The sequence below is a fragment of the Anomaloglossus baeobatrachus genome, chromosome 8 (genome assembly GCF_048569485.1).
Source record: "Anomaloglossus baeobatrachus isolate aAnoBae1 chromosome 8, aAnoBae1.hap1, whole genome shotgun sequence".
NCBI lineage: Eukaryota > Metazoa > Chordata > Amphibia > Anura > Aromobatidae > Anomaloglossus > Anomaloglossus baeobatrachus.
Window position 1 is genome coordinate 112,687,589 of NC_134360.1, and position 27,837 is coordinate 112,715,425.

Consider the following 27,837-nt stretch of genomic DNA (forward strand, 5'->3'; position numbering starts at 1 on the left):
CCAGCGACTTACCAGCGATCCCTATCAGGTCGCATCGTTTTCGGGATCGCTGGTAAGTCGTTGTGTGTGACTGGGCCTTTACTGTCAGCTCCTTCAGAAGCCAGCAATCAATTTCCAAGATGCAGTTCTGTATGAAGGCCACTAGAGGGAGGCAGTATCCTGCAGATGGTTCTGTGTGAGATGCACTATATTGTTTCACCCACTAGATGTCTCACTTCCTGCTTCCCGGGGATCCAGCAGTTGGGCACTTTTCAAAGAGAGGAAAAATAAAAAAAGGAGTTTTCCCGCCCAGAAATCTCTCTCCGGCCTGTGTTAGTGCTTAGCATGCAGCTTTCTCTGCCCTCCCGACCTCCAGCACAGGACTCTCTCTTCAGCACAGGTGAGGGCACTACTCAGAACAGTTTAGGGGGGGCAGAGTGATCTGTGCTACACGAAAGGGGGGGGGGAACGGGGGTCACCCCAACCTACCCCTGGCCCAGTCTCTGTCTCTGGCCTCAGCTCTTAATGGCAGGCTCCAGCCCAGCACTGCTGTGTTCTGTCTTCCTCACGGTAATCTGGCCAGAGCGAGGGATATCAGTGCAGTCTCCACAACAGGAGTCCTGGGTCAGGGGATCCTCCGGTCTCTACCCCAGTGCATCTGCCAGACCCTCAATCTGTCTCTCACCCAGCTTTTTCTCAGGGAGTCTCTTGCAGAGGAAGCTATCCCCCAGCAGCTGTGTCTTTGGGGTGTTGGATGGGCACAGATCAGTCTCTGATTCTTAGCATGATCTCTTGCAGGTGCAGGAGCTTCTCACCACACGTCCTACATCCTTAGCGCCGGAACAGGAAGTCCCTATATTTTTTAATTAGTTTTACTAGTTTATGCCTGTACTGCTGATCAGAGCGATGTTTCATGAGTGCTTACATCGGGGTTTAAATCTAAATCTACAAAATATGCAATTCAGATTAAACCCCTGATGAATCCATTCACTAATGATGAAGCAGAGTTACTCTGGACTCTCCCTTCTGTTCAGCGGTATCCGGCTTTTGAGATGTGCACAAAATAAATGATCAATTGCACTTTTGTGCATGTTTAAAAAGACTGGTATCGACAGATTTTAGGACAGAGTCCAAGGTGACTCCCTCTGCCTCCATTATAGGAGTATTTATATCCTTTACAATTGTGGTCTGAGACCCAGGTAGTTATTCCCTAATCTTGTACACTAAAAAGAATGTTTGTTTTTTATAACTAAAAAAAAATTGCATCATTATATTTTGAGAGCTATAATTTTTCTATATTTCTGCTGACAGTCATGCGAGAGCTTGTTTTTTGTAGGACAAGCTTATATTTTTATTGGTATCATTTTCAGGCACATTAGTATTTTTGATTGCTTTTATTCCAATTTTTGGTAACCCTGACCTGGCATTGATACCCAGGTCAGTGCAAGCTTGCAGATACCAATTGTGTAATAGTTTTACTTTTTTCTAAGTGGTTGAAAAAAATGAAGTTTTTTTTTAAAAAAAATAAAAAAAAAAATTGCACTTTTGTTGCCATTTTCCAAGACCTTTTAACAATATTGTCTGAATAATTAATTCACTGCACAACAAAGACCTGTAGCCTTCTCATTTTTTAATAATCTGGGGATATGTAAGGGCTTATTTTTTGCGTCTTGTGGTGACATTTTTGATATCATTGTTGGGTAGGTGCGATGTTTTGATCGCCTGTTATTGCATTTTGATGCAATGTTGTGGCGACAAAAAAAAACTGATTTCTGGCGTTTTTGTGTTTTCTCACCGCGCCCTTTATCAGATTCATTGATTTTTATATTTTGATCTGGCGTTTCTGAACGCGGCAATACCAAATACCGTATTTTCCGGACCATAAGGCGCACATAAAAGCCTATGATTTTCTCAGAAATCGACAGTGCGGCTTATAACCCGGTGCGCTTTATATATGGATACAGTACAGTACATGGATTGAGCATTACGGCCACCGTAGTCAGGAGCCTCACTGAGTGCGGTGATATGTACAAATCTGTGCGCGGGAGCAGCGCGGGTTATCTGTGCCCCAAAAATGCCTCCTGTTAAGCGACATGCTTATGATGCAGATTTTAAGATTAAAGCTATAAATCATGCAGTAGAGCATGGAAATAGAGCAGCTGCAAGAGAATTCAACATAAATGAATCTATGGTGCGTAATTGGAGGAAACAAGAAGATGCACTGCGCCAGGTAAAGAAGACCAAACTGAGTTTCCGAGGTAACAAAGCAAGATGGCCACAGTTGGAGGACAAAATAGAACAGTGGGTTATCGAACAGAGAACCGCTGGTAGAAGCGTCTCCACTGTCTCTATTCGACTGAAAGCCACAGCGTTAGCACACGACATGGAGATCACAGAATTTCGAGGAGGTCCTTCATGGTGCTTTCGTTTTATGAAAAGACGTAATCTCTCCATCCGCACCAGAACTACTGTCTGTCAACAACTGCCAAAAGATTATGAAGAGAAGCTGGCCATTTTCCGCACCTACTGCACAACCAAGATAAATGAAAAGAACATCAAGCCAGAACACATCACTAACATGGATGAGGTCCCCCTCACTTTCGATATCCCCGTAAATCGTACTGTTGAGAAAACAGGGACCAGTACGGTATCTATACGCACCACAGGAAACGAGAAGTCCTCTTTCACTGTAGTTCTCGCCTGTCAGGCTAATGGCCAGAAACTACCACCCATGGTCATTTTCAAGAGAAAGACTTTACCCAAAGAAAAGTTTCCTGCTGGTGTCATCATCAAAGCTAACCCAAAGGGCTGGATGGACGAGGAGAAGATGATTGAGTGGCTGAGGGAGGTCTACGTCAAGAGACCGGATGGTTTCTTTCACAAATCCCCATCCCTATTGGTTTGTGACTCCATGCGCGCCCATGTGACCGATAATGTCAAAGCTCAAGTGAAGAAAACTAATTCAGAGTTTGCCGTAATTCCGGGTGGATTAACTAAAGTGCTCCAGCCACTAGATATCGGCATCAACAGGTCATTTAAAGTTAAATTGCGAGCTGCGTGGGAGCATTGGATGACAGAAGGTGACCACACATTCACCAACACAGGGAGGCAACGCCGGGCAAATAATGCCACTATGTGCCAGTGGATCGTGGATGCCTGGAAAAAGGTATCAGACTCCAGTGTAATCCGAGCTTTCAGGAAGGCTGGAATCATCACTGAAGAGCTAAGCAGCTGCAATGAGACCGACTCAGATAATGATGAGGGGGACCCGAGAATGCTTGATACAGAAATCGCCCAACTGTTAAACTCCGACACTGAAGATGAAGAATTTGATGGATTTGTGGAGGAAGAATGAACTGAAAATGTATTGATTTGCAGTTACTGTACAACTGAACAAGTTGAGAGTTACCGTACGTATTGTGAAAGAGTTACCGTAAATAAATTTTGACCTACAGTACAGTCTGAGCTTTTTCATTTACGGTAAAGTGAACCTTTCACCAGTTTTATGGCCCCTAAGCTGCGGCCACCACCAGTGGGCTCTTATATACAGCATTCTAACATGCTATATATAAGAGCGCAGGCCGCGCTGTACAGCATAAACATCACTTTATAATACGGTACTCACCGAAACCGGTCACTCCAGTGCTGCTTGTCCAGATGGGCGGCGCTGTTCTCCCGAGACCGGCGCCTCCTCTTTCGGCCATCTTGCTCCTCTGTCTTCTGAAGCCTGTGTGCATGACACGTCCACGTCATACACACTCGCCGGCACTGAAGTCCTGCGCCTGCGCAGGACCTCAGTGCCGGCGAGTGTGTATGACGTGGATGCGTCATGCACACAGGCTTCAGAAGACAGAGGAGCAAGATGGCCGAAAGAGGAGGCGCCGGTCTCGGAGAACAGCGCCGCCCATCTGGACAAGCAGCACTGGAGTGACCGGTTTCGGTGAGTACCGTATTATAAAGTGATGTTTATGCTGTACAGCGCGGCCTGCGCTCTTATATACAGCATGTTAGAATGCTGTATATAAGAGCCCACTGGTGGTGGCCGCAGCTTAGGGGCCATAAAACTGGTGAAAGGTTCACTTTAATGCGCCGCGGCTTATAATCCGATGCGCCTTATATATGAACCTAGGCGCCTTAGCCGGCGCTCACTGCTAATGCGGCTTATAATCCGGTGCGCCTTATGGTCCGGAAAATACGGTATGTGTATTTTAAAATAATTGTTTTTTCAGTGGGGCAAAAGGGAGTTGACTTTAACTTTTAGGTTTTATACGGGAAGCATGTCATGACAGCCACAGGGGTCCTCATCTGACCCTACTCTGTCATGGCAACCCATTGATGCCCCGTGATAGCTTCACATGAGCTCCAATGGGGGCGTAGAACAGAGTAATCGCCGCCGGAGCACGTTGGATCGCACTGTCAGTTTGACAGCGCGAACTTAGGGGTTAACAGGCGCACGTGAATCTGATCCACTCGCACCTGTTAGCTGCACACGTCTGTGTTGTGAATGTTAGTTATGTTTTGGCTGCTGGGAGGCTCCCTCTGGTGGCCAGGAATGGTTTGGACTTGGACCAAGTGTGTTGTGCAATAGGCGTTTCCTTTGCTAACTCTCTGCTTATTTAAATCCTGGTCTGATAGTTGGCTATGCCGGATGTCAGTTGTTCTTTGTATCACCAGCCTGCTTCATTCTGCTCCACACCACATCTACCCCAGATAAGTACTTGCTCTTTATTTATTCTTTGGTTCTTTTGCTCTTATCTGGGTTTGTCTTTTGCTGTGGTTGTTTTCAGTTTATTTGCATGCAGGGGTTTTCCCCTCAGTTGCTTGGCTGGGGAACTGCCTGCAGTTCTGTTTGGAGTATAGCTCCTTTGGGTCCATGTGTTTGTGGCTTGTTGACTTTGTTATGATTCTTGTTTTCTGTTCATTGGTATGACAAAAGCACCTGGTATAGGACGGAGTGCAGATCGTGCGATCTGAGGGCCTTTTTATACTATCAGGAATTTGGAATTTTGCAGGGTTTTACTCTGGCCACCATCAGTGCGTTTTCTGTCCTTTCCTATTTTAGTCAGTGGGGGCGTTATGTTTTGCTAATCCTGTCATCTATCTGTGTATTGTGTTTTTCCTATATCACCACAGTCTTTGAATGTGGGGGGCTTGCTATTCTTGTCTATTTTCTGAGGCAGAGAGTTATTCATCTTTCCTTCCTTTAGGATAGTTAGTTCTCCGGCTGGGTTCGTGGTGCACTGGATGTTAGTTCACCCCTCGGCTACTTCTAGTTGTGATGGTTAGTAAGGGGATGGCGGCCAAATTAGTTGCCAATGCTCTTGTCACCTTTTACCAATGATTTGAGGTGGTCTTCCATGGTTCCGGATCATAACATGTCTGCTGATCAGATGACATGTGCAGGGAATAACGCTGGCTCGCTGAGCTAGCCCTCATTAAAGTGACACATAGTTAAGGTGTTAAATCGTAACCGTCTGTTTTTAATTCCCCGCCCCCATAAATTAACAGTACACATAAGAATAAGCAACTTGGAACATTTCTTATCAGACAAATTTGCTTCTTTCTCTTCTGCTAGAATTGATCTTTATCAAAATTCTCAGTTCTGAGGTAAAATCTGTATTGAGTGAAGACTTTCCCATTACTGAGAGAGATTAAACATAGTGCTGATTGTGGCACCCCAGGGTTCAGTTGCCACAAATATACCTGTACCTGGGGCAGGGAAGGATCTCCATACCTGGTAATCCCACAGACAACACTTCCACTCCAAGCCTGGAGGGGGAGCTCTACAAGTTGAGCTCGAGCGAGGAGAGGGAAGACCTCAAAATGGAGAGGGCTGTGCTTAGCCCGCACGAGTAGCTGTGTGACAGACTGAGGGATCCAGAAGTGAGGCAAGAGAGGAGTGACCGGGGAGGTGGAGCCAGATCGGTTCATCCCCGAGGAACAGCGCTGATTACCGGACACCGGCGTCCGAGATTGGGACGGATCTAATTTGATTGCCTTTATTCCAATTTTTTGTGCCATAATGGGGACACCAAGGCCATATCCTTTCAAGTTATCGAGGTGGTGAACCAACCATTACGTGGAGGAGATTGGGATAGGAGGATCCTTCGAGAGGCAAGATGGACCTTTTTATTAGACTCAGTCTCCCCGGGGGGACTGAACGAGACCCTCAGCTTTGTAAGCTTCATCTAACCTCTGGGTTTTGGATTAGAACTCTACATTTCTTTTTATATACAAATCAAATTCCCCTTTTGGGTTATTTTTACCCCTTTATAGTTATCTGCCTGTTGCCTCTTCTTTTTCAAGGTGTCATACACCCATATAGTGCATTTTTACATTTATCTAGGGCTTTCTTGCATTTTTTTAATCTATCCTGTACAGTCTTTCCTTGGGTAATGTTGGTTACTACTCCATAGCCTGCATAATATTATATCTGTTCAGGCTAGCTTATTGGTATATAGCGGTACCTATAGTATAGTACCAGTCTCCTGGAACTCACTGCCTCAACACGTCAGACTATCTACTACACTCGCAAGCTTCAAACGGAACCTAAAGACTCATCTGTTCAGAAATGCCTATAACCTTCAATGACCTCACTGCTTCACCCCCGTGCGGAGCTGCCGCCCCACCACCGTGCGGAGCTGCCGCCCCACCACCGTGCGGAGCTGCCGCCCCACCACCGTGCGGAGCTGCCGCCCCACCACCGTGCGGAGCTGCCGCCCCACCACCGTGCGGAGCTGCCGCCCCACCACCGTGCGGAGCTGCCGCCCCACCACCGTGCGGAGCTGCCGCCCCACCACCGTGCGGAGCTGCCGCCGCACCACCGTGCGGAGCTGCCGCCCCACCACCGTGCGGAGCTGCCGCCCCACCTACACCCCACCTACTGTCTCCTCCCCAAAATCCTTTAGGATGTAAGCCCGCAAGGGCAGGGCCCTCTTCCCCCTGTGCTAGTCTGTCTATTGTAACGTGTACATGTATTCTGTATGTAACCCCCTCATGTACAGCACCATGGAATCAATGGTGCTCTATAAATAAACAATAATAATAATAATAATAATAATAGTATACTTTTAGGTACAATTTTTAGCCTGCACTGATTACTGGGCCTTTGTTACATTGGTAAGGTTATTCAGACTTGAGGCTATTTCCTCCTATCCACAGCATTCCCCAGAAGATGTGTGCAGGGAGTACTGTATATAGTCATCTTAATTGATACTATCACTGTCACTTAGGGCACTATCCCCCTCTGGTGGAAGCTTAGTAGCATGGATGGCTGCCTGGGAGTTGTGTGGGTTTTTTTTGTTTTTTTTTTCCCACCTCCTGATTAGCACCTTTACTTGGTCCTGCTGGGAGGAACATGTCTGGCTGTTCTCAATATAGCGCCGGCCCGAGCTGCAGGGGTATGTTCATGCTCGTGTATTGAGTCTGAATGAGTTTTGCCAGCCCCTGGCAACAGTAACTGGAGACGCGATGTGGGGCTAGCTCTGCCCACTGGTATGGATTGGCACTCGGATTCGCTGTCTGTTTGAGCCTCCGTGGTTACCGCCCCTGGCCCACGTCACTTCCGGCTGCGGTGATCTATCCATTGTGATAGGCCCCCCCATGTGTCACTCCATGATAACATCTGGTCCTCTAATGGCTCCTTAACCTGTCCTTCAGGAGACTGGTTGCCAAAAGGGGGGCGTTACCAAACCTCATTTCCGGATGCGGGCCTTTCAAATAGGGCAGTGGTGTAGATCAGTGCACATGGAACACACAAACTTTCTTGGAAGCAGCCCCCTGCAGCACATGGACTTTGGACTCACACTCTCTGCGCATTAGATGTGCGATAGCTCTCGGGACCCCTGTGTCTCTGCAGATTGAGTGACCTGCTTTAAAGGCCCCTGGTAGGTACCTATACTTGGTGCTATTTTTGTTCCAAGATACCTTCCACCTTTTTCACTAGGATCTACTGTTTGATTTAGGTGCTGATAACGTCTATGAGGCCCTTTGGAGGAGATTTCCTCTTTTGTCATTTTGCTGCAGGTATTGAATTGCCATGGAACTTTGCCCTATGTTTTTTTTTCTTCTTTGCAGATTCCATATTATGTGCCATTCTGGAAGAAATCGCTGGAAGAATTGATAAGCTGCAAATTTATTTTGCACCAAATCTGCAAGGAATAAAAAAGCAAAACACCAAACTTCAGTATTCTCATTGAGTTTGCTGGTATGTGTACTATTGAGGTATAAAATAAAAATTAAAATGGCGGTTATGTTTTAACTCCCTCACGACATATGACATGCCCTCTACGTTAGGGATGAGGAACCTTTTTCATGTCGGGGGCCATTTGGAAATGTCTACCATCATTCAGGGGCTGCACAAAATTATCAACTTGAAAATTATCCTATATTTGGTCAAACAACTCATTATGGTGGCTGGAGCTTCTTGTTTTTGGTTTGGCCGTGATATTAGGCGATATTGATCTTGTTGCTTTTCAACTGCTTTTACAGGTTTGTGTTGGCTGGGCTTGCTGTATATACATCACAAAGGAGACGCTTGGGGCGTAGACATCACAGGAGGGTATGGGGGTATGTACATCACAGGAGGGGCTGGGGGATAAACATAGGAGGGGATGGGGGCATATTTGTCACAGGAGAGGCATATATATCAAAGGAAGGGCTGGTAGCATATACATCACATGAGATGCAGGGGGCATATACATAACAGGATAGGGCTGGAAGGAATATATATGGCTGAGGAGCATAAACATGACTGGGGAGGTTGGGGGGCATTGACATCACTGGGGGTACAGACATCACTGGGGTTATTTACAGTGTGTCCACCCATATCCTGCCCACCGCCATTAACTTGAGAACGGCAGCAGCTATAGGCATAGAAGTGGTGTCTAGGTATAGTAAAGTAGCCAGGTGCTACGCAATGAAACCACCTATAGCGCCACCTGGTGGAAAATAACGTAGTTAGCATTTTTATCTCGAAAACGGAACGCGATACAGAAAAAAAGTAAATTACAAAGTTGTAGGGCATCATCAATTTAATACGAATCGACACCTTGCATACAGAAATGCTATGATTAGAACGTGTAAAACTCACAAGTCTGCGGACGTGAAGCGATACCTCATGAAGACCCTCCTAAAAGTCATTGGGTATGGTGGCTACGTGGAGTGGCCTCCACGCTCACCTGACCTGACCCCATTGGACTTCTTTCTGTGAGGTCACATCAAACAGCAGGTGTATGCAACCCCTCCACAAACATTGCAGGACCTACGACGACGTATCACAGATGCTTGTGCAAACGTGTCACCTACCATATTGCACAACGTGCAGCAAGATACAGTATGCTGTCCAGAGTCCAGATGTGCATTGCAGTGGACGGTGGCCACCTTGAGCATCAAAGTTAAATGAGCGCCATATGCATGACCAGCATTCAATGTTTTGGGGGGGGTCATGGGTTTCATATCACCGTATTTCTGTATGCAAGTAGTCGATTCCTATTGAATTGATGATGCCCTACAACTTGTAATTCACTTTTTTTCTCTATCGCGTTCCGTTTTCGAGATAAAAATACTAACACTGTTGTTTTCCACCAGGTGGCTCTATAGGTGGTTTCATTGTGTAGCGCATGGCTACTTTATTATACCTAGACACCACTTCTATGCCTATAGCTGTCGCCGTTCTCAAGTTAATGGCGGTGGACACACATGGGTGGACACACTGTACATCACTGGAGGGCACAGACATAGTTGGAGGATGTACACATCGCTGATGGTATATACAGCACTGCAGGGCACATACATCACTGGTGGTATATACATCGCGAGGGCACAGGCGTTCCAGGGGAGGCTGGAGTTGCACAGGCAGCCCTGGGGAGGCTGGAGGGGCACCCAGGCGCACAAACAAACCTGTGGGATGCTGGGGCAGCCGCTCTTCTTCTGTGTGACAAGAGGGCATTGCGCGCCTGTGTGACAAAGTACGTCCTCACACTGGCATTGAATGCTGCGGCCCAGCAAGATGCAGCTGCCGCCCGAGCACTGCGGGTCCCTGGGAATCTGTCCTGGGGCCGCAAAAAAGGTCATTCTTTTCCCACCGCTGCTCGGTCATGGTTGACAGTGTGTTACTGACAGGGTACGTCATTGTTTTTTGCGGGCAAAGGAGCTATGCCCACACAATCACCACCGGGAGTTTGGCTTATATGAAAGCCGAGACCTGGCTCTCACAGCCAGGAGCGATGCCTGCACCCCTGGGCTATTTAACCCACTAAATGCTGCAATCAATAGCAATCACAGAAATTAGAGGCTGGGAGAGGAGTGCAAAATACATTATACCAGCAATCGGACTAATAAAATTTTATGGCCTGCTTCAAGTCAACTCCCTGGTATACATGTTGTGCTTCCCTATTGGGCTTATTTCTTTTTTGAGGTCCTACATGAAGTGCTGTAAGCAATCTTTTTTTCTACCAAAGAGTAAAGCCGTCTTCTCTTTTATTACATGGTGAATGGCGTAAAAGATAATTCTTGAATTGCTGTTTCTTCTTAATTCAGCCTCACAAAAAGTGGAATAGAAAGCCATCAAAAAATATAGTGTGGGACAAAATGGTACCAATAAAAACTGCAACTCATCCCCCAAGAAACCAACCCTCACAAGATTCTGTCAGCAGAAAAATAAAAAATGCTATAGCCTTTTAAAATTTGGTGATACAAAAAACCTTCATTTTGTCAAACATCGTTTTTTAGTGATAGTAGTCAAGCCTTCAAAAAATACCAATAATCTTGTACTGACATGAGGAATTAAGCCGCCTTACCACTTTTATACTGCAGTGTGAACTGCGTAAAAGTAAAGTAAATTCTTCAACTGCTGTTCATTTGTTCATTCTACCTCCCAAAGATCGCAGTAAGGCTTTGCTCACGTTTATCCTGTACTCTATGCTGATTGCCTCCACTGGTGATTACATGTAAATTTCTAAAAAACATGATTCGAACAAAATTTACAAAGGAAAATTTACTCTATTGAGAGTTACTTTGAACTAGTCTGTCTTGTGGTCCACCTGTGTCCAACTTTTTACCCTTCTTTTTTGACGTGAACAAAAGTGTGGTGAATAACATTTTTGTTCACCTTTTGAAAAGACATCACTGAACAGAGGCCAAACGGAGTCCGGATTAACTCTGCTACCTCATTATACTGAATATATCCATCAGAGGTTTAACCTGAATCGCGTATTTTGAAGATGTAGATGGAAACCCTGATGTAAGTGTCCATCATAGAGCACAGGATAAATGTGAACTGATCCAAATTGCCACAAAATAGCATTCAACTCAATTCACAAAAAAACAAGTCCATACTCTGGACCGATATCTGCTAACTGAAACATAGGGGGGCTTTCACGTTACTGGTAGTACACAGGGCTCCCCCCATCAAAATAAATTCAGCAAAATCTGCATTATCAAAATCAAATGCCCCCCCACCTCTCTTTATTGAGCACCACAATGCGTCTAATGTCCACATTTTTGGCACTGCTGTTGTAAGGAAGCCCGCTTCCTGTACAGAATGTGTGTCTCCAGAAGCAGGAGCTGGGTACAATGTATGGAGACTACAATGTATTGAACTCTACGTGAGCTTATCTGCAAATTTTAATTCTCCAACATTCACGGTTTGATTCCATGGGTGTTTTCCAGAGACAAAATAATCACTACACCTTTGATGATTTCCCAGAGGGGTATACTTTCCAAACTGGGGTCACTTGAGGAGGTTTCTGCTGCTCTGTTACTTAGAGCTCTGCAAATGAAGTCTGCAAGCTATTCTAGGAAAATCTATGCTCCTTTCTTCCCGAGCCGTCAAGTCACATATGTGGTATTGCCACATTCAGCAGAAATTGTGTAATGCATTGAGCCTTTTTTTTATCTATTGCCCTTGTGAAAATTGGAAATCTAGAATTAGGACAATATTTTAGTGGTAAAATGTAATTATTTTTTCTTCATCACACAATAATATAACCTTTTGTGACACACCTGTGGTGTTAATATTTTCACTGCACCCCTAGATTAATTAATTAAGGATTGTACTTTGTAAAATGGGGTCAATTATGGGAGGGGTCTGCTTTTCTACCATATCGGGGGTTTGGCCATTGTGACATGGCACCCCCTAACCATTCCAACTAAATCTGAACTCCAGTATGGCATAGTTCTCTTATGAGCTTTACACTCCTACTTATATCACTACTTATATCATGTAGCTGAAGGGCAGCAAAAATTCACCTCAACTATAAGCCAAGATCCTCAGAACAAGAATAGAACTAACATCTAATGTTAGTAATTTCGTCTCTTGTTCCTCTGCCTTTTCTGAATCCTGCTTTTTCCTCTGGCAGATCTTTGTCAAAATAAGGCTGTAAGGCCCTGTGCGCACTTACCGGATTTTGCCGCGGATTTTCTGCGGATTTGCTGCATGTTTCGCTGCAGACAATGTTCATAACATCTCTGCAGTGAATCACCAGCAAAACCTATGGGGAAAAAAAATCCTGTGCGCACTAGGCATATTTTGACAGCTGCATGTTTTGCTGCGGGATTCCCGCAGCAAAAACAATTGCATGTCAATTTTTTTCTGCACGTCGCTGCGGGATTTCACTCCATTGACTCCAATGTAATTGTGAAATCCCGCAGGGAATAACATAGGCAGCAAGTTCTGTGCGGTTCACTGCGTTTTCCTGTGTTATTCCCTGCGGTATTTCGCGGTTTACCTGCGGTAATGTACATCGCTGCCCTGCGATTTGCAGGGAAGTGATGTCATTACAGGAAGAGGAAGCGGAGGAGAGAGTAAACACACACACACATATCAGACACAGACATACAATACACACAGATCGCACTCACACACAGACATATAGAACACACATAGAAAGCAAACGGAAATATAGAAAAAAAAAAACGTGTGCTCCGCTGTATTTTTACCTTCCAGCCGAGGTAAGCACACAGCGGCGGCCCGGTATTCTCAGGCTGGGGAGGGAGAGGGGCAGGGTTAATGTCCCCCACCTCCCGCAGCCGAGAATATCAGCCGCAGTTGCCCCGGGACTGTCGCATCCATTATGCGGCAGTACCGGAGTGTCCCCGGCTCTTCCTGCTACCGTGATGCAGTGGCAGTCAGGGTAATACAAGGAGTTAATGGCGGCGGATCACCGCCATTAACTCCAGGCTTGATCATGGCAGCGTCTATGAGACAGCTGACATGATCAACCCGTAAGTGAAGTAAAAAAAACACACAGAAAAATCCTTTATTTTCAATAAAAAGCAAATAAGCCTCGTTCACCCTTTTATTAACCCCTCTTGAAACAAAGCTCCCACGTAATCCACAGCTCCTGCGTCCTGCGATGCTTGCATCCAGCTACAACTGACACAGGCACTGCTGAATGCAGCCTGGCAGCGATACAGCAGAGCTAACTCCAGGGCATTTCCCACGGCCGGTAATGTGAAAACACTGCCGACCGTGAGAAATGCAGAGTGTGCTCACAGGGACTCTATCTATCTATCCCTCTGTCTGTCTATCGATCTATTCTTCCATCTATTCTTCTGTCTATTTCTCTATCTATCTCAGAATGAAATGACTTTTTTTTTTTTTTTCCCCAATGTGCTTTATTGCATTGAATGCAATAAAGCACATGTACCAACCCGCACGCAGCAATACCGCGAACAATATCGCGGTAAAACCGCGGCAAACCGCATGCAGTTTTCGGGTGCGGTTTGCCACGGTTTTTTACCGCGGGTGCGGTAATCTTTGAATACCTGCGGAATTTTCTTGAGAAAATTCCATTTTCCAGTGCGCACAGGGCCTAACTGTCTTTATAGGATCTTCAGTTGGATTTTCCTGGCGTGAGGTATGAGTGCAATAGTCTGATAACTTCCAGTCTGAAGCATCTGCCTTCTTTGCAATGACAATAAACACCAATCTTGTCCAGTCCTTGGCAAATGTACCTGTTGTCAATATCTGTTGACATAGGCTTGTGTGAAGCTGTACTTCAGAAAACGTTTAGTTGTACTGAAATATTGTCACATTCAGGCGCTTTTTTTTGCAACAACTTTGTCTTTTAAGCTGTTCAGTTCGCTATTACTTCCAGTCTTTCTTTGAATTGTTCTTGTAGAGGTGCTCCGTGTATTATTTCCATCTTCTTTTAATCTGTTCTAGCTAAGTTTGTTCCCATTGGCATCTTGTAACGTTCCCACTCTTGGTCGAAACTTTCGTTGTATCTGTTATCTTTCGGTATGCCTTCCAGGTCTTGCCCTTCAGATATGTTTTCTACCTTTTATGCATATCTTTTGGTAATAAAATTATTTGCATGAATCGCTCTCTTTTGTCGGCATCCTGCTTGTTACCTTTTTTCATTTGAAATTTTTCTTTATTCGATGATCTTTAGGGTCTCTTCTGTTAACCATGGCTGCGAGGGTCTCTTCGCCCTCTTTTGTCTTTCTAGCTTCTTCAGTAGTAATAGTCTTTATATGTGTCCACAATTTCTCAGCCTTTGTTTCATCCGTGCCCAGATATATGAATGAGTAGTGCAGTGTTCCACAATATTTTAAGTATATTGGTCAAATCGAAGTTTGATATGACCTGTTGACTAGTCCTTTTGCGCATCTTGACTCTAATCTTTGCTTTCAAAAGTTCATGATCAGTTCTACAGTCAGCTGCTGGCTTTGTTTTTTGCAGCAATAATTCATAATCTCGATCTTGTCGAACACATATTTAATTAGTCAGTCTGATTCTTTTAGGCCACATTTGGTGTTGTCCATGTGTAAAGTCCCTGTTTGTGATTTTGGAAGAATGTTTTCATGATGGACAGTTGGTTTGTTGTACAAAAGAAGTCAAATAATCTTTCCTCCAGCCTTGTTTTGTTCATAAAGTCCAAAGTTTGCAACAACAATGCCGTGGCCTACTTTGGCATTCAAGTCTCCGATGATAATGAGTAAGGCTATGTTCGCACGTGTGCGTAATTCATGCAGCTACGCTGCGCTCTGCAGCGCAGCGTAACTGCATGCGTCCTGCGTCCCTTGCACAATCTATGGAGATTGTGCAGGGGCCATGCGCACGTGACGTCTTAGAGCGCAGCGCTTCGGCTGCTGCCCGGAGCGCGCGTTCTAAGAAGTGACATGTCACTTCTTCCGTGCGCTTTGCCGGCAGCTCCTGCTCTGTCTATGGCAGGAGCTGCAGGCAGAGCGCATTGAATCAGCTTTTTTTTTTTTCACTACGGACATTTTCTGCAGCGATTTGAAGCGCACGTGAGCTCTTCAGATCACTGCAGAAATTTCTGCAGTGACTGTACGCAACGTGCGCACATAGCCTTAGTCTTGTTTTGGCGTCTTGTCAATTTTTTCTTGAACTTGATAATAACATAGTTCAATGTCCTCTTCCTTGGCATCTGTTGAATGGTGAGCAGACTTGTATAACTGTGAAATGGATTGGCGCTCCTTGTAGTCAATATCAAGATGACTCTCTCAATAACTACATTGTACTTCAGGACCGTGCCAGTCATTTTTCAATTGAGCATAAAAATGACTCAGTTTCTTCTTTGTTTCTTCTTTGGTTATCATTGCCAGAATAGTAGAACCAATTTCGTTAGACTCAACTTGGACTTTCCAGTCAATCTTAATTCACTAATTCCAAGTAAGCTGCGTCCTGTCCATTTTAGGTCCAGTTTGCTATGGTTCATGGTTTGTACTTTCCAAGTTCCGAACTTTGATATGTTTGCAGCTTTTGATCTTCCCTTTCTACCAAACGATATCAGCACAGCACCAAGACGTTCTTGCGGCTTTTATCCTGGCTCGTCATACTCGGGTCGACCATCTGCTCTTCCCCAGTAATTTGTTTAGTGCCTTCCAACCTAGGGGTGCATGTTCCAGCACTATATCAAATTCCTTTAGCCCGGGTAGTTTTTTACCGGCTAAGTAGGAATATTACTACTACCTGTGGTATTATCAATTCTAACATATTTATGGAAAGAACCATATTTGTGTCTGATACCAAAGTCTGATGGATAAAAAAAAACTGATTGGAGTCTGGTTCAGGAGAACTAAAACTTACTCTTGGTGATGAAGTACATAATCTCTCTTATTCCTGTTTTCATACATTTTGGGGCGGGGGGGGGGGTTTCATAATTTTTCGGTGCCACAGACTGAAATTAGGCACACTGTCTGGTGCTAGTATAAAATCTTATCCAAGTCATGTGTGATAAGGGGTTGTGTAACAATGTACTTGTTATTACATAGCAATAGCTTGTGTTCTGTTTATTCTACAGGAAACGTTATGACAAAGCAGAATCCGAATATGTTTCCGCAAAATTGGACTTGTATAAGAAAACCCAGATCAAGGAGCAACTGACTGAACACCTATGCACCATCATACAACAGAACGAACTTCGTAAAGCTAAGAAGCTCGAGGAGCTTATGCAGCAGTTGGAAGTAGAAGCTGATGAAGAGAGACTGGACTTGGAAATAGAAGTTGAGCAAATTTTACAACTACAAGAAGCTGAAGCAAAGAAGCAGCTAGTGACCTCTGGATCAGATAAGAGTCAGCAGGTTTTAAATCCAGATTCCATTGAGCCACCTTCAGAAAAAGAGTCCAATGCAGAAAGTGACTCAGGACAGTCTAAGATTAAACCTACAAGTGACGTGGATGACACTAGTACATGTAATCAGACAGAAACTAGTTCAACTTTACAGGGAGACCATATCATTTCTTGAGACCGCTCCAAAACGTTCTGTGGTGATATTGTACTTTTATTTTATAGAAAGTAATACCAATGTTTCTTCAATGGATTGTCCCATACTTGGACAACACCTTCTTAAATATCCAATTTTCCCAGTGGCATCTTTCCAGGAGTTTCAGTGACGGGTCTTCCTGGTTATTAAACCCTTCCCGACCCTTGACGCACCTTATGCGTCATGAAACCTTGTGCCTTCCCGACCTTTTGACGCACCGTATGCGTCATGGCGGGTTTCCATTCCTGCAGTGCTGGTGACCGGGTTCACTGAAATGTCACCAGCGCTGCAGGTACATGAGGACTTGTAGATGAGCCCAGGGGCTTTGCCCCCCAGTGGCTACGATCGCTCTGATTGGCTGTTGAAAGTGTCACTTTCACTTTCACATTCAATCAGAACGATTGTAATATTTCACCAATCAAACTTGGTGAAATATTACAATCCAGCCATGGCTGATGATGCAATATCATCAGCCATTGGCTGGAGCAGAATAACCTCTGTGTCACCTCCCCCCGATCTGATTGGAGCTAGCGTCCATGTGACGTTATCCTTCCAATCAGATGTGGAGGGGCGGTGTGACCAGTGGGTGCCCTCCTCCTTCAGCCTCATCCTGTCCGTGGAAGGCGAAGAGCGAGGTCCCCTGCTGCTGCTGCCGCCGCCGCGATCTCCCGCCGCCGCCGATCACCGCCATCCGGTAGTATTTGTCCCCCACTTCCCTCTGCCATCCGATCCCACCCCGATCTCCGCTCCCCCCGTCGTCCGATTACACTCAACCCCCCCCCCCCCCGACCTCCGCCCCCTCCCTCCCCCGGGGCGTCTGATTCCACCGACCTCCAGCCCCCCACCCCGACATCAGCTCCCTCCCCCCTGCCCTGTGATCACTCACTGCCCTGCTTCTGCCAGCGTCCTGAGTGCTGTGAGGGCCCCTGCTGCTGCCAGCGAGCACTCCCCCTGCACCACTGATCAGATCACTCCCCCGTCCTGTGATCACCCCCCTGTGGCCCTGTGATCACCCCCCTGTGCCCCTGTGATCAACCCCCTGTGCCCCTGTGATCACCCCCCTGTGCCCCAGTGATCACCCCCCTGTGCCCCAGTGATCACCCCCCGCCCTCTGTGCGCCTGACTGCCCGCGGCCTGCCCCCCGTGCGCCTGACTGCCCGCGGCCTGCCCCCCGTGCGCCTGACTGCCCGCGGCCTGCCCCCCGTGCGCCTGACTGCCCGCGGCCTGCCCCCCGTGCGCCTGACTGCCCTCGGCCTGCCCCCCGTGCGCCTGACTGCCCTCGGCCTGCCCCCCGTGCGCCTGACTGCCCGCGGCCTGCCCCCCGTGCGCCTGACTGCCCGCGGCCTGCCCCCCGTGCGCCTGACTGCCCGCGGCCTGCCCCCCGTGCGCCTGACTGCCCGCGGCCTGCCCCTCGTGCGCCTGACTGCCCGCGGCCTGCCCCCCGTGCGCCTGACTGCCCGCTGCCTGCCGTAGAAAGTTTCACTAAACACTCTCACATACACACGCACACTAATAAAGTTTAGGGGTTTTTTTGTTTGTTTTTTTTACACACACACACACACACGCAAAATGTCCCTCTCATCCCGGTCACAAAGGGCGTACTCAGCTGAGGAGGCATATGCCTCCGAAGCGGATAGGGAGAGGACCCCACTTTTCTCTATTCCTCCCACTCTTCCTCCTCCAGTGACACAGACTCGCCGCCACGAAGACGTCGCAGGACAAGAGATTGTCCGGAGGCCGTGGGAGAAGAACCACAGCCAAGTGTGAGTACCCCCCAACCTAGTGCTAGTCATGCCCAACCTAGCACTAGTGCCCCCATCTGGACCCCTGTCCCTGAATATTTTGCTCCACGGATTACTGATTTCGTTCCCCAATCAGGAATCCAGTTCGAGACTGCCAACCTCAGAGAAATACACTTTTTCAAAGTCTATTTCTCTGAGTCAATTGTCAGTCTTATGGTGGAGCAAACTAACCTGTATGCCCAGCAATTTTCATCAAAAATTCATCATATTCTACTTGGAGTCCCATTGACTCAGTAGAAATGATGAAATATTGGGGACTGGTCCTTCACATGGGGATTGTGAAGAAACCAGAAATTCGCCAATACTGGAGTACTGATATTTTATATCAAACTCCAATATTTGGCATGGTCATGACCCGCAAACGGTTTGAGGCCGTTCATAGGTTTCTTAATTTTAGGGACAATGCGGACAGCCTTCCCCGCGATGATCCGAATTTTGATAGACTGTTCAAAATTCGACCGGTCATCGAGCACTTCAGCAACAAGTTTGCTGAAGTGTACAGTCCCAAAAGGGAAATTTGTGTGGATGAATCCCTCATCCACTTCAAAGGGAGGCTTCAATTTCGTCAGTACCTGCCAAGTAAAAGGGCCAGGTACGGGATAAAACTCTATAAGCTGTGTGAGAGTACCTCAGGGTACACTCACAGCTTTAGAGTTTACCAAGGGAAGGATAGCATGATCCAGCCCTCAGAATGCCCACCTACTCTGGGGGTGAGTGGGAAAATAGTGTGGGATTTGATCCACCCACTGCTTGATAAAGGTTACCATCTGTACGTTGATAACTTTTACACAAGCATCCCACTCTTTCAATCCCTCTCTGCCAGAACTATCGCCGGTTGCGGTACTGCGTGCAGAAACCAGAGGGGGTCTCCCTTTGTCGCTAGTTGAGCAGCCTCTCTCTAAGGGTGAGAGCCGAGCCCAATGTAGCGGCAACATGGTTGTGGTCAAGTTCAAAGACAAAAGGGACGTCTTTTTCTTGACAACAATCCATGGTCCCGGCACCACGGCCACCACCGTTGAAGGTTCCTCAGCACAGGTCTACAAACCGGACTGTGCCCTGGGGTACAACAAGCACATGGGGAGAGTTGATCTTTCTGATCAAGTCCTCCAGCCCTATGGTGCCATGCGGAAGGCGAAGGTGTGGTACAAGAAGCTGGCCGTGCATATCGTACAGCTGGCACTGTATAACGCATACGTGCTCTCACGATGTGCAGGCCAGACCAACAACACCTTCCTTCAGTTCCATGAGGTGGTGATAAAGGCCCTCATGTTTGGAGATGAGGAAGGAGCAGGCCCCAGCACCTCAAGAACTCAAATTTCCCGTATGGTACCAGGGCAACATTTTCCCGGTGAGGGAATATCAAGAAAAAGGTGCCGGGTCTGCTATAAAAAGGGGATAAGAAAGGAGATGTGTTTCCAATGTGAAACGTGTCCTGAAAAACCTGGACTGTTTGAATGAATGCTTCAGAATTCATCACACGTCCTTGGACTAAACACATCCTGACATTCCCCCTCACCAGCCTGACATACACAACACCACACACACACCAACCTGATGTACACTAAACCACACACACCAACCTGACCTACACTACACCAACCTGACATACACTGTCAGGTTGGTGTGTGTGTTGTAGTATACATCAGGTTGTGTGTGGTATATACTACACCACACATCAACCTGACGTACACTACACTATACCGCACACTAACCTGACGTACAATAAATCACACACCAACCTGACATAGTGTATGTCAGGTTGGTGTGTATAGTGTAGTATACGTCAGGTTGGTGTGTGTGGTGTTTACTACACCAGACACCTCAACCTGACGTAGACTACACCACACACCATCCTGACGTAGTGTATGTCAGGATGGTGTGTGTGGTCTACACTACACTACACCACACACACACACCATCCTGACGTAGTGTATGTTAGGTTGGTGTGTGTAGTGTAGTATACATCAGGTTGGTGTGTGTGGTGTTTACTATACCAGACACATCAACCTGAGGTAGACTACACCACACACCATCCTGACATACTGTATGTTAGGTTGGTGTATGGTGTAGTCTACCTCAGGTTGATGTGTCTGGTGTAGTAAACACCACACACACCAACCTAACATACACTATGTCAGGATGGTGTGTGGTGTATGTTAGGTTGGTGTGTGTGGTATAGTGTACACCACACACACCATCCTGACATACACCACACACCATCCTGACATAGTGTATGTCAGGATGGTGTGTGTGGTGTACACTATACCACACACACCAACCTAACATACACCACACACCATCCTGACATAGTGTATGTCAGGATGGTGTGTGTGGTGTACACTATACCACACACACCAACCTAACATACACTACACCACACCAACCTGACGTATACTACACTACACACACACACCAACCTGACATACACTACATACTCTCCTTACACGACACGGTGTCCGCTAACAATTGGAGCTAATTTTCCATTCAAATTGTTAGCGGACACCATGTTGCGTATGGAGAGCTGTGTGCCTAAACATTGGTGCTCTCCCACAAGTGACCCATTATGGAAACTAGACCTCCCAAGGAACTTATCTAGATGCAAAGTGAGCACTTTGAACCCCCAGGTGCTTCACAAATTGATCCGTAAAAATGAAAAAAAAAAAAACTTTTTTTCACAAATATTTTCTTTTAGCCTCAATTTTTTATTTTTCCCATGGGCAACGGGATAAAATGGATCCTAAAATTTGTTGGGCAATTTCTCCTGAATACACAGATACCTCATATGTGGTCATAAATTACTGTTTGGGTGCACAGCAGGGCTCGGAAGGGAAGGAGCACCATTTGAGTTTTTCAATGGAAAATTAGCTCCAAAAGTCAAAAAGCGCTCCTTGCCTTCCGAGCCCTGCTGTGCACCCAAACATTTGATTTCCACCACATATGAGGTATCTGTGTGCTCAGAAGAAATTGCACAAAAAATGTTATGGTGTAATTTTATCTGATACCCTTGTGAAAAAAAAGCTACCTGGCTGAAGTAACAATTTTGTGGTAAAAAAAAAATAAAATTATTTTCACGGCTCAACGTCATAAACTTCTGTGAAGCCCCCAGGGGCTCAAAGGGCTCAATAAACATCTAGATAAATTCCATAAGGGGTCTAGTTTGCAAAATGGGGTCACTTGTGGGGGAGCTCCATTGTTTAGGCACCTCAGTGGGTCTCCAAACGCAACATAGCATCCACTAACGATTCCAGACAATTTTGCGTTTGAAAAGTCAAAAAGCGCTCCTTGCCTTCCGAGCCATGCTGTGCGCCCAAACATTTGATTTCCACCACATATGAGGTATCTGTGTACTCAGGAGAAATTGCATAATAAGGTTTATGGTGTATTTTTTCCTGATACCCTTGTGAAAATGCTAAATTTTATAGCTACAATAACATTTTTGTGTAAAAATTTAAATTTTTCATTTTCTCCTTCCACATTGCTTTGGTTCCTGTGAAGCATGTAAAGGGTTTATAAACTTCTTGGATATGGTTTTGAGTAGAGTGAGGGGTGCAGTTTTTAGAATGGGGTCACTTTTGGGTATTTTCTGTCGCATAGGCTTTTCAAAGTCACTCTAAATGTGATGTGGTCCCTAAAACATTTTTTCCGATTTAAATTTTGTTGGAAAAATGAAAAAATTGCTGATGAACTGTGAACCCTTCTAACTTCCTAACGAAAAAAAAATTGTTTTGAAAATTGCGCTGATGTAAAGTAGACATGTGGGAAATGTAGTTTATTAACTATTTTGTGTGACTTATCTCTCAGATTTATGGACAAAAAATTTAAAATTTTGAAAATTGCGCAATTTTCAAAATTTTCCGAAGTTTTAAAAAATAAATGCAAAAAATATCGGATTAAATTTACCACTTTCATACAATACAATATGTCACGAAAAAACAATGTCAGAATCGCCAGGATCCGTTTAAGCGTTAAGAGTTATAACCTCATAAAGGGACACTGGTCAAAATTGCGCAAAATGGCGAGGTCAGTAAGGTCAAAATAGGCTGGGGGCTGAAGGGGTTAAGTAACATGAGCACTGCAGCCAATCACCGGTCAGTGATCGAACATAGCATTTATTATTATTTTGTCCAAGGTCACATCCACTCTTCTGGAACATTGATGAACAGCAGCCGATCAGCGATTGCTACTTGTTATGTATCATGAGCCTTACAGCCCATCAGCGTCCACTATTCATCCATATTCCATTGGATTGGCTATTCGCTTGGACAGCAAAGTGCAGTACTCGTGTTACAGAATGTCGCTCAAGTGCTGGGAGACCCACATCAATATCGCTGGAATGAGGCTGGTGTGAGGGGAGAATGTAAGCTTTTATTTTACTTAGTGGACTTATCCACTCCTTTTGACAATTAATGGATTTGTCTTGCACATGGAGAATGTATCTGTAAATCTTTAATATTTTAGTTAGTAAGGTAAATGAAGATTACGGTCTCTCTGGATCATAGTATTGTAAACTTACTACACAGCTTCTTGGTTGTGTGAGAACACTGCTTGACTTTTTTGAATTATTATTGGAGGTGTTACTTTAATCATTCTGTATAAGCCATATATTCTAAAAGCTCTTTTATATTTCTAAGCATTTCACATATGATTATCTGTACATTAAATTTAAGTGGCAATTTTTTAATGTGAGTTTGCAGAAATCTGTTAGATTGAGTTAAACTGATTATGCAGCGTTGCAAGCTAGATCTTACAGTACATATGTAAAGCATTTACAACCAGTGGGTTTTTATTTTTTTTCCATGATTCTGTACCACAAACAATGCTATATACAGTAAACTCAAATATTTACAAAATAAGGTACTGCGTGATGACCATGCCTGTGCAAAGCAGTCCTAGGCTATGTGCCCACGGGGGAAAGTGTCCTGCGTTTATATCCGCAGGACATTCCACAGGTGCTCCCAGAAAACCGCAGCACAATTTATCTGTTTCAATGCTGCGGATGTATTGCAGAATGTCCTGCGGATATGCTGCGGGCATTCTGCATTGAGGATACAGTACCATGGCTTCAGCACTGCATCCTCAATGCAGAACAAGTGCTGAGTGATCGGGGAAGTTCATATTTACCTCCATCACACAGCACTTCACTCCGGCGTCTGTCAGCGTCTCTACACTGTGCAGGAGAAAGTGGGCGGGCCTGAACTAGCTCTGGCTGTCACATGACCGGAGCTCGTGCAGACCCCGCCCACCTCCTCCTTCCTGCTCATGGATCCACCGCGCTCGAACCTCCTGTGCACCGAGGGAAAGTGACCGGGTGTCTGCTATCAAAGCAGGTAAGTATGGGACCATCCGCAGGTAAATCCGCAGGAATAATTGACATGCAGTTATGTGCTGCTGCGGGATATCCGCAACATATTCCGCAGTCGCACATTCCGCAACGTGGACACAGACACTCCACATGTCCCATAGGATAACATGGGGAGTGTCTGTACATGCTAAAACCTACGGATTTATCTGGAAAATCCAGATAAAGCCGCAGGTTTTCAGTGGCAAAATCCGCAGAAGCAAGCTCCCGTGGGCACATGGCCCTAGATGTGCAGAACTGGCTTTGGTGGACATGAATACTGAGTGTCCCCTGCAATGCAAAGCTACAGTAAAGTCAATAATAGCAGTTGCGGTTGTATAGAGAAGTTGGGTATGCACACAGCTGAACAACAATATGTTGGGACATCAGATGTGCAAGGAAAGTTGCTTTTATTTAACAGATAATGACTAGGTATTTCAATACCAGACTGGAGTCTTCATCTGTCAATTTATATAGAACAGAATTAAGTGATCATGTCTATAAAGTGCTGTGGAATTAAAGTAATTCTGTCAGAAGGTGCTTGCTTTGTAGTTTAAGGACAAAATGAGGTAGGGGTTAAAAAAAAGAAAGCAAAAAATAACTGTGCCTCTCATCAGGCTGTGTTTTGTTTACTTAAACTGGGCTTTATCATCTAGTGATTATCATTGTAGTCTAGCAATGTCTCACACATTGAACAGTCCAGCATACCTCCTTTGAATGACACCTCACTGTCCATGTACAATCTCGATTGAGAGCCTGGTGTGGGTGGGGGCAGATCTCTCAGATCTGCTGCTTTGTTAAATCTACAAGCTTTGATTGTGTCAGAATGACAGCACCCAGTAATCTAAGTGATACATTATTGGACTCATGATTTATTTGCCTCTATTATGCTTTTCTCAGATGATGTAGCAAAAACCTGCTGACCTATTCCCTTTAATAGCGTTATATAAGTGAGTAAAATAACGTGTGTCACGTATGTAACAATATGGGTAAATAATACTTAAATTGTCCAACAAAGTACATTTTAATCAATAGATCTTGGAATAAAAACGGGAAATGTTTTACCTCACACAAAAAGCACAGCATGGGATCACAGCTAATTATTTGTATTGCTTCTTGTGTGTCCTCCCCAGCCCAGGAGCTGGGGTGTGATCGGACTATGTCCCTGTATGGTCAGACACTGACATTACATAGCACATAGCAGGGGCGCATTTATAAGATTATCTCAGCACAGGAACATCTAAAGCGGGCTTTACACGCTGCGATATCTGTCCCGATATCGCCAGCGTGGGTACTCGCCCCCATCTGTTGTGCGACATGGGCAAATCGCTGCCCGTGCCGCACAACATCGCCCAGACCCGTCACACATACTTACCTGCCCGGCGACATCGCTGTGACCGGCGAACCGCCTCCTTTCTAAGGGGGCAGTCCGTGCGGCGTCACAGCGACGTCACTGAGCAGCCGCCCAATAGCAGCGGAGGGGCGGAGCTGAGCGGGACGTAACATCCACCTCCTTCCTTCCGCATAGCGGCCGGGTGGCAGGTAAGGAGAGCTTCCTCGTTCCTGCGGTGTCACATGGAGCGATGTGTGCTGCTGCATGAACGAGGAACAACCTCGTTACTGCTGCAGTAACGATTTTTGAGAATGGACCCCCATGTCACCGATGAGCGATTTTGCACGTTTTTGCAACGATGCAAAATCGCTCATAGGTGTCATACGCAAGGGCATCGCTAATGCGGCCGGATGTGCGTCACCAATTCCGTGACCCCAACGAGTTTGCATTAGCGATGTCGTAGCGTGTAAAGCCCCCTTTAGGCTATGTGCCCGCAGGACTCTGTATCTGCGGATTTTTCTGCATCAAAATCCGCAGCTTTCCCCCGGAATCTGCACCTTTTCATAGGTGCGGATTTGATGCGGATTTTGTTGTGGATTTTGCGATTTTTTTAAAAAAAAAAAAAAAAACTCAATTGAATAGGCAAAATCCGCAACAATAATTGACATCCTGCAGATTTTTCCGCATGAAAATCCGCACGATTTCCGCTGCGGAAAAATCCGCAGCGTGGGCACAGCATTTCCCAAATGCCATAGAAATGGCAAGCTTAAGGCTATGTGCCCACGCTGCGGAAAATGCGCGGATTTTGCCGCGGATTTCTCACGGAAAAGCCGCGGATTTTCCAGAAATCTGCAGCACAGCTACTCCCCAGCCATTTCTATGGCATTTGGGAAATGCTGTGCCCACGCTGCGGATTTTTCCGCAGCGGAAATCGTGCAGATTTTCGTGCGGAAAAATCTGCAGCATATCAATTATTGTAGTGGATTGTCGTGCGGATTTTGCCTATTCAATTGAATTAAAAAAAATCGCAAAATCCGTGTCAAATCCACGTCAAATCCGCACCTATGAAAAGGTGCGGATTCCGGGGGAAAGCTGCGGATTTTGATGCAGAAAAATCCGCAGATACAGAGTCCCGTGGGCACATAGCTTAACAGTGTATCAATAGTGCATTAATGGGAACAAACACTACAGTACTAATGGTTGTGGATGGGGGAGGTATTGAGCTAGGTTACTTTCTGTTCAACATTTGCATGTGCATAAAAAAACACTGAGTCAAATGCTTCTGAGAACTCCATAATAAAACTAATCGCAAACTCATAAGGTGATTTTCTTCACATGTGTGGACCTTATCAATTGAAGTATAACCTTTAACCCCTTCACAAGACATGACGTACTAGGTATATCATGGATCATGTCTCTATAATCCCCGTGGGCAGTCCACCGCAATCCGCACACGTCAGCTGACTTCAACAGCTGACATGTGTGCTTGCCAGGTGCGAGTAGAATCGCATTCCACCCTCGCCTATTAACCCCTGTGTCACTTGCAATGGTTGCCATGGTGGCTCAGGGCCATGTGATTCCTGTAGCTATAATGAGTCACTTTCACTGCCGGCAGAGGGCAGTGTGTGAGAGTAAGGCTGGAATCACACTTGCGATTTCTTCTCACATTTCATCAGTATGCTGTCAGTGTGCAATCAGTTTTTACCCTCAGCCGTTTCCTACTCATGTACTGTTATGTACAGGAGCATTTCCAGTGTTCTCTGCTACTTGCTAGAAATCTATTGAGGAAAAACTGATGTCACTAGGATGGTCCGTGTGCCGTCCATGTGACATCCGTTTTATTTCACGCACCCATATACTTGCATTGAAGAGACTCACGCGTGAAACTCGCTAAAACGCAGCATGCTGCGATTTTTTTTTTTTTTTCTCAGTCCGATTTGGAGTAAAAAATAGCAGTTGGGAGTTGTCTCATTGATTTAACATTGGTCCGAGTGCAATGCGAGAATTCCTCGCATTGCACTCATGCGAGTTAATCGCAAGTGTGACTCCAGCCTAAAGCAGCTTTTCTCCAGATATCAGCTGTGTAGCTGTGATCTGGAGAAATGGAAGAGAGATCAGATTGCTGATCCTTATGGTGCCCTAGGGGGACTAGTAAATTTAAAAAAAAAGGTAAAAAAAAACCACCTAAAAATTCAAATCACCACCTTGGAATCGCCACTTCCAGAGCCACCCGACCTATCAAAATCTAAAATCTATTAATCTGATCAGTAAATGGTGTAGCAGCAAAAAAATTCCAAACGCCAAAATTACGTGTTTTAGTTGCCACAGCTTTTGCGCAGAATGCAATAACAAGTGATCAAAACGTAGCATGTGCGTAAAAATGGTATAATTGTCAGCCTGAGACTCAAAAAATAAGCAGTCACTGAGCCATATATCCTGAAAAATCAGAACGCTGCGGGTTTCAGAAAATGGCGCAAAAACTGCGCCACTTTTTTTGTGGACAACCCCTTATATAAAAGTAAACCTATACAGGTTTGGTGTCTAAGAACTCGTACTGACCTGAGACATCACACTAACACATCGGTTTTACTATATAGTGAACACGGTGAATAAAATATCCCAAAAACTATTGTGTGGTCGCACTTTTTTTG

General features: G+C 45.6%; 1 protein-coding gene across 3 annotated transcripts in view; it reads left to right on the forward strand.

Annotated features, from left to right (window-relative positions):
* GORAB (golgin, RAB6 interacting) overlaps positions 1-20,528 on the forward strand; it is a 200,288-nt gene extending 179,760 nt beyond the window's left edge. For all 3 annotated transcript variants that reach the window (XM_075321951.1, XM_075321953.1, XM_075321952.1), the window contains one exon: positions 16,251-20,528. In XM_075321951.1, coding sequence (XP_075178066.1) covers positions 16,251-16,695 — 445 coding nt within the window. In that variant the 3' untranslated portion in view covers positions 16,696-20,528. The remainder of the gene's footprint in view (positions 1-16,250) is intronic.
* Positions 20,529-27,837: the final 7,309 nt, after the last annotated feature.